This window comes from Diachasma alloeum, unplaced genomic scaffold (genome assembly GCF_001412515.2).
Source record: "Diachasma alloeum isolate Michigan unplaced genomic scaffold, Dall2.0 Dall_scaffold_00570, whole genome shotgun sequence".
Lineage (NCBI taxonomy): Eukaryota > Metazoa > Arthropoda > Insecta > Hymenoptera > Braconidae > Diachasma > Diachasma alloeum.
The window spans coordinates 125,006-135,426 of record NW_021680702.1 but is presented as its reverse complement, the minus strand read 5'-3'; the positions used below and the strand labels follow the sequence as shown (position 1 = coordinate 135,426).

General features: G+C 38.3%; 1 protein-coding gene across 1 annotated transcript; it reads right to left on the bottom strand.

Moving 5' to 3' along the window:
* Nucleotides 1–6,985: 6,985 nt before the first annotated feature.
* LOC107043415 lies at nt 6,986–7,852 on the bottom strand. Its single transcript, XM_015264914.1, has one exon. The coding sequence runs from the start codon at nt 7,850–7,852 to the stop codon at nt 6,986–6,988; it is 867 nt and encodes a 288-aa protein (XP_015120400.1).
* Nucleotides 7,853–10,421: the final 2,569 nt, after the last annotated feature.

Here is a 10,421-nt window from a genome sequence, read left to right as displayed (position 1 = left end):
CGCTAATTAAAAAATCGTATCTCTGCCCCTAATTAACATTAAGGAATGAAACCAATGCTGTCCGATGGAAAATTAAATTCCCCATCCTTCAACCCCCACTCCATTTCGAGAAACCATTGAGAGTTTCATAGCGCCGCGACATCCGTCGCAGTTATAATTTTTTCATTAGACAGATTAAGGAATGAAACGAAAGTTGTTGGGTTGGGAATTTAATTCTCCATCGAACAGCATTGGTTTCATTCCTTAATGTTAATTAGGAGCAGAGATACGATTTTTTAATTAGCGGGCGAGTTGTCGGGAGTCACTGCGCCGAGAAACCATTGAGTTTTTCATAGCGCCGCGACTTTCGTCGCAGTTTTTATTTTTTTATTACAGAGATTAAGGGATGGAACGGGGATTGATGGATGGGGAATTTAATTCTCCATCGAACAGCATTGGCTTCATTCCTTAATATTAATTAGAAGAAGAGATACGATTTTTTAATTAGCGGGCGAGTTGTCGGGAGTCACTGCGCCGAGAAACCATTGAGTTTTTCATAGCGCCGCGACTTTCGTCGCAGTTTTTATTTTTTTATTACAGAGATTAAGAGATGAAACGGGGGTTGATGGATGGGGAATTTAATTCTCCATCGAACAGCATTGGTTTCATTCCTTAATGTTAATTAGGAGCAGAGATACGATTTTTTAATTAGCGGGCGAGTTGTCGGGAGTCACTGCGCCGAGAAACCATTGAGTTTTTCATAGCGCCGCGACTTTCGTCGCAGTTTTTATTTTTTTATTACAGAGATTAAGGGATGAAACGGGGGTTGAAGGATGGGGAATTTAATTCTCCATCGAACAGCATTGGTTTCATTCCTTAATGTTAATTAGGAGCAGAGATACGATTTTTTAATTAGCGGGCGAGTTGTCGGGAGTCACTGCGCCGAGAAACCATTGAGTTTTTCATAGCGCCGCGACTTTCGTCGCAGTTTTTATTTTTTTATTACAGAGATTAAGGAATGAAACGGGGGTTGAAGGATGGGGAATTTAATTCTCCATCGAACAGCATTGGTTTTATTCCTTAATATTAATTGGGGGAAAACAGACGATTTTTTAATTAGCGGGCGAATTATCGGGAGTCACTGCGCCGAGAAACCATTAGGTTTTTCATAGCGCCGCGACTTTCGTCGCAGTTTTTATTTTTTTATTACAGAGATTAAGAGATGAAACGGGGGTTGATGGATGGGGAATTTAATTCTCCATCGAACAGCATTGGTTTCATTCCTTAATGTTAATTAGGAGCAGAGATACGATTTTTTAATTAGCGGGCGAGTTGTCGGGAGTCTCTGCGCCGAGAAACCATTGAGTTTTTCATAGCGCCGCGAATTTCATCGCAGTTTTTATTTTTTTATTACAGAGATTACGGAATGAAACCGTGGTCGAAGGACGGGGAATTTAATTCTCCATCGAACAGCATTGGTTTTATTCCTTAATATTAATTAGGAGGAAAGAGACGATTTTTTAATTAGCGGGCGAATTATTGGGGAGTCACTCTGCGCTGAGAAAACATTGGGTTTCTTATAGCGCCGTGATTTTCGTCGCAATATTAATTTTTTTATTGCAGAGATTAAGGGATGAAACGGGGGTTGATGGATAGGGAATTTAATTCTCTATTCAACAGTCTTTGTTTCATCCCTTAATATTAATTAGTCGGCGAATAAATCAAATGAAAAACATAAAGGAAACATTGAGTACAAGGCGGACAAAAGTCCTCCTCCGAACCTGTCCCTGTCACAGCGGGACTGCTACTATCGAGTTACTCACGCACGCGACTCACATTTACCGACAATTCGACCGAGACGCCGCCTTTCCCGTGGGGTATTGGGGAGTCACTCTGCGCTGAGAAAACATTGGGTTTCTTATAGCGCCGTGATTTTCGTCGCAATATTAATTTTTTTATTGCAGAGATTAAGGGATGAAACGGGGGTTGATGGATAGGGAATTTAATTCTCTATTCAACAGTCTTTGTTTCATCCCTTAATATTAATTAGTCGGCGAATAAATCAAATGAAAAACATAAAGGAAACATTGAGTACAAGGCGGACAAAAGTCCTCCTCCGAACCTGTCCCTGTCACAGCGGGACTGCTACTATCGAGTTACTCACGCACGCGACTCACATTTACCGACAATTCGACCGAGACGCCGCCTTTCCCGTGGGGTACCAACTAAAATTTTTGGAGTCAGTCAAACCCCCCGATCCGGGCCTCTACTCAGGTCTATCCTCTTTGGGAAAGACGATCGGTTGATCGTCTTCCATTGCGTGTGCAGGGGGAATTACGTTACCCCATTCATTCTCCCCTCTTCGTCATTCCAGCGAAGAGAGAGAGAGAGAGAGAGAGAGAGAGAGAGAGCAATATCGTTGCGCTCTTTTATCTCGTAGAATGGTGGGGCGGGCACACACACAAATGCTGCATATCACATGGATGTGCGCCCGCTTAAAAATCACTCCCCATTGGCCCACACTTCATTGCCAATAACTTTTTAGAGGTGAGTCTGATCAAAAAGTGCAAGAAGACTTTTCTGCTCAGAATCACCCCCTGATCCTAGGGTGTTCAGATGTACATGTACTTCTGAAACACCCTGTATACATACTCCCTCCCCTTCTGAACCCTTCTTTTTAAAATACATATTTGTATATTGATATCGTTATCAACAACAATTTCACACGAAGGGGGTCGGCAAACGACAAAGTACCGGAAAACTCAAGTTCATACATATCTGGAAAATGTCAAGTGGAGCCATGTGTCAATGTTTGAAGAAGAAGAGGAGCCCCTTCTATGATTTCTACAGCAAACTAAAGCAGTGAATTAGTTAACCCTTTCACCCCTCGCGGCAGTGTACTGAGAATTTCGGGTATACTTATTGATTACTTAATGGATCCTCGAATTTAGCCGTGATCTGCGGAATTAATCTGCGAATCAAACCGCCACCTGCGAATTAATTAACCCCTTCACTCACCCCCTCGCGGGGTGGATTGACTAGGTCACCGAGAAGGTCCTTTGTAACGCAAAACCGTGAATTAAATTGATTAACCAGCGAATTAAATACCCCTTTCATCACTTCGAGGGAAAAAACCGCGAATTAATTAATCAAACCGCGACCCCGCGAATTAATTACCCCTTTCATCACTTCGAGGGAAAAAATTGTGAATTAATTAATCAAACCGCGATTTGCACCGCGAATTAAACCGTGACCCCGTGAATTAAATAACCCTTTCATCACTTCACCAGGTCGACGCCAAAAACGTTGCGCCAGAACCTACTAATGAATTGAGAATTAATTAATTATTTAATTAATCAATAATTAAATCATCCAATAATTATTTAATTAGCGCGGATTAATAAACCCTTCCACGCCAAAAACGTCGACGCCAAAAACGTTGCGCCAGAACCCGCACTACTACACTACTGATGTGTGATGGGACAAATGGTGTGTATTTATAAGTGTCTGTGCCAGTCATTGCTAGAACATGGAGGGATATGGAACTAGATGATTCGCTGAGACATGATTGAACATGTGTATGCTTTCAAGACAGGGCGGCTGTGATGATGATCTAATGCCAACTACTAGCGAATGAATGTCACCGATATCTATAAATGAGCGATATTTATAGATTTCTGATCGGTCATTAAGCATGAAATTCAAGAAGCAGAATACACAACTTCCAATTATGAATTTTGATAACCTGAAGAGTGAGAAAAGGCGTCATAGACCTCTATTACCTAGTAGTGTGCGAGCAATTATTTGTGGACCCTCAATAGTCCACCTTAATGGTTTGAGATTTGAGAATATCTATATTTATTAAAAATCTCTAAATCAACGGAAATATCAGTTTATCAAACGTTTACTCTCTGGTATAAAGGGAATCGGTTATTTTGCGTATAGTGAGCATGAAGTCATTAGACCAGAAAATGCTTGGCCAAAGTCTATCATGATTTTCGCTGATGTGGCATGTGAAAAACAAGATAATATGCGAGCATTTTTCTGCATGGGACGACATAGAGATGTTGATAGTTTCTATCTATGTCAAACATATGCTCGTATACCGAAACATCTTGTGCATGACAATACAAATTTACTGATACTTTTCCGTCAAGACGAGATGAGTTTGAAGCACATTTATGAGGATCACGTTAACACTGACATGTCCTTCACAGAATTCAAAGATTTATGTGCAAAATGCTGGAATGAAAGCAAATATAGTTTCATTGTCATTGATAAAGATAGTGAACTCAATAATGGTCGATATCGATAAGGATTCGATTGCTTGGTAAAAAGATAAATATGCATTATTTGAAGGGATTGAGAATAGTTGTTGCGTGACAGCACAAGTGTCAACATGCAGAACGAAAATTTCAAGGTGACGAATATATTGCGGAATATCACTCAAGCGAGTGATGCTATTCGCCGCAAACATAAAATGATAAAATTGGGAAGAGAAACCACTGAGAAAGCTATGAGTGAAGTGCTCAAACCGGGTAATAACTCCGCTCGAGAAATTGGTCGATCAATCGGTAATGAAAGAACCTTCAAATAAGAAGCGAAGAAAGAGGAAGATAGCTGGTACTCCTGTTCGAATGCAGAAAGATATGGATGATGACTATGAGAGTCCTTCTCGATATGAATCTCTAGAAGAACTCTCATCTGATTTAGATAGCACATTTACAAGCACCCCTGTGAAAAAAATATCCCCAATAAAAACTATGACTCCAACTGATCGTATTTCATCAAACAAGGAGGAATCCCTTATAGCTTCACAAAAGCTTCTTCAAACATATTTAGATCGATACGATACAGAGCGTGAGAAGGCTGATTTGGATACACAATATGGTGTTCGTTCTTTGAATAACAATATGAAGATTGGTGATTCTGTGGTCACTTTTCATGGAAATTCAATGAACCTTAAGGGTGAGAAATATACATTAATTCCTGGTCTAATTGAATTGATCTTTGAGAAGTTACCTAACATGAGTCTCATAACCGAAACTGATAAACATACGGTAATATCATACGGAGTACAAATGCTCATCGAATGTGGTACAAGCCTAGTGGAGCCATTCGAACAAGCAGCAGCATGAAATATCACATTATCGCAAGTCGTATTGACTCCAAGAAAACTGGAACAGCTCTTCCTCATCATATGATTGCATCAATAAAACCTAAAAAAATGGACTATGTATATTGGGATGATCCGAATGAATTGGTGGATCGACTCCGATTGCTTATGGCATCACAATCAGCTGGATATACGAGTCACACAAATGAAATTATGTCAATAATGGAAGAATTGCGTGAGGCCGGCATTATTTATTAGACTGTGCGGATGATGATTTATCATTTGAACCATGAGTGTTGATGTGTTTGCACGTCAGTTGAGTAATATCAAGAGTGCTGTGAAGACTTCTGTTAGTCGCGGTCCTCCGGGCGAAGGTTTCAAAGTAACTTCCGACGGGCACTATGATATGGATCATCGGAGACTGTGTAATTTAGCTGATTCTGTGGAAGAGAGTGCTGCAGTTCCCTTAAGAATAATGCGCAATATGATCAGAGAGGAGATTGGGCTCATATATAATGTCACTGGATCCATGGGTGGTAGAATTGATGAAATTCAGATAATGATCCAATCAATCCAAGAAAATTTCTTGGAGACTATGAGACAAAAACGTATTGATGAAGAGGAAGCACAAGAGCACTTGATTGAACATTCGAAGACTATTAGGCATCTGATCGACGAACTAACAACACTGAAAGAATCTGTCTCACGTGAGATACAGTTGATCCTTGATGGTCTGCAATCAATGGTTAGAGAGCAATTGAAAAGAATTCAAGAAGATACAAATCAAGACCTAGCATTGCGTAATTCTGAAATAATTGGTAACTTCGATAAACGTTTAATTGCATTGGAGAATGGACAAAAAAGCAATAGTAGTTGAGGAGCTTCATAGACCAGCTCGAAGGAATTATCCACGACGACATTTTGATGAGCGCGGAATCGATGAGACTTGGCAGGCTGATCTTGTTGACATGACTGCATATGCTCGTGAAAACAACGGTTACAAATATCTTCTAACAGTCATTGATATTTTTTCAAGGTATACATGGGCTATGCCAACTAAAACTAAAAATGGAAAAGATTCGACGAATACCATGAAGTCCGTTTTGAAGCAAGGACGTAAACCACAGAAATTGCATGCCGACCGAGGAAAGGAATTCTACAATACTGAATTCAAGATATTAATGGAAGATAATGGGATCACCATGTATTCAACATTTAGCAACCTTAAAGCGTCCATTTGTGAGCGATTCAATCGTACACATGAAGAAAAAATGTGGAAGCCGTTCAGTTTATAAGGAACATACAAGTGGATCCCTATAGTCAAGACGCTGGTTCAGTCTTATAACAACACAAAGCATCGGACAATCCATATGAAACCCATAGATGTTACTGCAGACCATGAGAAATATCTTCTACGACATGTTTACGGAAAATTCCAAGTGAATCGTACGAAAAAAATCAAATTCAAAGTTGGAAACAGAGTGTGGATCAGCAAATATAAGAACGTATTTGAAAAAGGCTATACACCCAACTGGACAACGGAAATATTCACCATCGACGAAGTTCTCAACACCGACCCCGTGACGTACAAACTCATAGATTACGAGGGAAAGTCAATTGAAGGTGGATTCTACCAAGAGGAACTAACCAAAGTTAAATACACTGATGTCTATCTCGTGCAAAAAATACTACGAAGACGTGGGAATCAAATTTTTGTCAAATGGCTGGTCTTTGATAATTCTCACAACAGTTGCATCAATGAAAATGATTTATCACTTGTGTTATTCAATTTATTTCCATTACAAAAATGTACAGTATTTTTATATACAAGAATCAATGTACAATACATACAAACATAAACTAAGCTCTTTCTCTTCATTTCTTATAACCCTATGGTACAGTATCAGTAGTATTGGGACAAAGTATCCTTTTATCATCATTCCAACTTGAAGCTAATTTCCGTTGGTGAATCATCTCAACATTATGTTTCTTACTCCTAATTAAATACTGGGATTTAACTAAATTCTGATTATGAAAGAGACATTCTTTGTAATCCTCGAATGGAATGCTTTTCAAGGCTGAACTTTTGACACCTTTGGCTCGCTTCTTTTCTTCATTTTCTCCTTGAATTTTGAAAGTATAAGACTTGGCTCGTAGGCCAACAAATTCACTCATGATTTTCCCGTTGCATTTGTTATTGACTCTTGGAATACCATTCTCATTATTCTCAGGATAATCTAACATATCGAACTTAGACATATCATGTTTGATGTATTCATAAATGTCTGGAACATTGAATTGATACAGAAGACTGTCTGTGTCAGTGTATAATAATTTCGCTCGATCGCCAAACGTCTTAACATATTCATAATGAAAATCATAGATGAATGTCTCTGATGTGTCAAGGATAGAGAATCCAATGTAAATGGGTTTATTGAAGAATATTTCGTTGCGATTCAATTGGATGATGACCAAATTCTCCTCTTCATCGAATATCGTACAGCTGTGGAAATTCGGTTGAGCAATCAAAGCTTTGGCGCCATATCTTCCATCCCATTTTGTCACGAGTCTGACATCTTTCTGTTTTCTCACATTTTCTATAGTTTTCCCGAAGACAGCGTTATTCATCAGCTTGAAGAAATTTTTTTCAATTTCATTGTTGGATTTCTTTCGCAATTCAGTGTTCAAATCGATATACGGTTTTAACCAAGCAGTTTGAGCAAATTTTAATGCACGGTGAATTGTCGTCAGTTGCATTCCTAGTTTGAGACATTGTTTCAAATTTTAGTACTGTATTACATAATTTTTCTTCGATAAAGGAGTAGTCATTAATTTCGAAATTTTCTTCTGCGGTGGAATGAAATGTTCTGGACAAAGCGGTAATTCTTTATGTGATCCATGGAGTTCTCTGGGGTACTCCAGATCAACCTCAAAGATATATCCTATGGAGGACTCATCTGAGATGCTATTTATATCAATTGATAATGGATCCACCCATTCAAATGATCTATACGGGAGGAACTGAGACAGCCGCACCGTACAAATTGTTTGCATCGAAATACATCAAGGGACTCACTTCTCTATCAGAACCAAACTAATTTCCCATATATTTGTTATTAGCAAAACCGTACCGATTTGCACATTGAGCAACCCCTCCTCGAATACCTTTTTCAATGAATAGATGCATTTCAATGTCAGTCAACAATTCGAGATTCACACCGGTGCATTTAAGCATGGCATCAAATGCCAGTCCCGGTGTTGTAAAATAGTATAGAGGGTCAAGCTTATATACAGAGAGACAACTGTGTCTGAAATTTTGGAAGATATCTGCTAATAATAAGACATATGTCTTCAAATACATATCAGAATATTCACCCAATGATTTAATATCAAAAGTATTCCACATGTTTTGTACGTGTGCATAATCTTCCAGAGAAATATCCTCATTTGTCAATTTTGAATAGAATTTTTCTCGTGAAGGTAATTGTTCCTCATCCAGTTTATTCCAATTATCAATGTATTCATAGGGGAACACACCCTTTCTAGTTAGGAGTTGGAATTTCTCAAGATCATTATCACAAAATTGCCACGTTATACGTTTATCTTCATCACTCAGATAAGAAGCCAATTTCTCTAAACTGCTGGCCATAAATCTGTATGAATCGAGAAACCGTAAACTAACTTGGGTGCCCTGAACATGTTTGTAAAAGCGATATATTTTTCTTTATTCAGTGGGAGCAAATGCAATGAACCTGGGTACTTTGTCGCTAGAAGTTTAATGAAGAAATGTGAATCATAACCGGAGAGATTATGAAATACCACTGGAATAACTCTAGAATTTTGATAGTTGATGTTGCACTGAGGATCTGCTGGACCACGATATTTTCCTGTAAAATTATCATGATCACGATGTGTCATTGCATTTTCTGTGAAAGGTTTTTCACAAATGTGACAAGTTGAAAGTGTTTCGTACTTCATAATTTGTTCATCTGTAAGTGGCTCCATTGGAACATTTATATCCAAATAATTATCAACCTCCTGAGCGATTTGCTGCAGCTCATCTATGAACCAATTGATGCAATCAGGACCACGTCTACTCTTGAATTTTGATCGTGTATTGTCGAAAGAACAGTGTAAATAGAATGCAACACTGTGTGGTATGTGCTTCTGTGTGAGAGATTCATCATCAATTGACTGGATAATGGACTCAAGATCTGCGTATATGACAAATGGTACCATCTTTTTAAACTTGTAATTCTTGAAATTCAGTAGATTGATTTCTTCAGAGGGTAGAACCATCTTACATTGATTTATATTAAAACAATCTTCTTGGTGATCATAGAACGATATTTTTTTTGAAAAATATCCCAAGCAAAGATCACAAAACCACATACGATACCCAGAATTCGAAACTTGTGAGCTAATCAACCGAGATCAATTACGTATGAAGGCAAAGTGATATAATGGTTGCACATCAGGATTCGGATTTAAATTAGTGGTGTATAAGAGCAAATGAATGGGTGACAATTCAGATTCCTGTTTGCTCAAGTAGACAGGTACAATATCATCATTCTGTACCCCGTAAACGTGTATAGATAATTCATTCATACTTTCAAATTTTGGAATATCCTTCAATTTCATTTGAGAATCAATACCTGCATAGTTGAGTTTCGTTTGTTTGTCAGGTATTGTAACTGTTGAATAGTGTGGATATGAAGTTACTCTATCTGTATTATTCGTAGCAGGATAAAGAGGAGCTACAACAGACCAAAGGAAGCAGAATTCATCGTTATTTTTCACATTCACAACTGCCTCCTTCGATTTAATTTTCTTGGGTAAAGGTATATAAGTGTTGAATCCTGCAACAAGTGGAACGTATCTATTGATGTTAATTGTGAGATACATAATTTCCGTGAGACTCTATCCAGAATCACGTTCTTAGAAATCCTCCACTTTCTCCATCAATTGTTCTATGAGATGTTCATTGAACCATTTTTTAATGTTAGTGGTTGGTAAAATAACTTGATTCTTTGTATTGAAATGTTTTGCTTCCTCAATAATTTCGCCATCCTTTACGACGTGAAATTTTGCAGCTAAACCAGCGTTTACTTTCAGATTTCCTTCTCTCGCCAAAATGTCTTTCAAACGTTTAACTGCTAATGTTCTAGAATCTTTCAAGAAAGATTTGAGATCCTTCTGTTCCAAGTTAATGATAGCACCTGTGTGTATTCGGTTATTGAAAACAGATTCTATATCTCTCCATACAACTCTCTTCCTTAGTGCTGTTCAAGAAGAGCTACCAATCGCTCCACCACTTCGTTGCTTC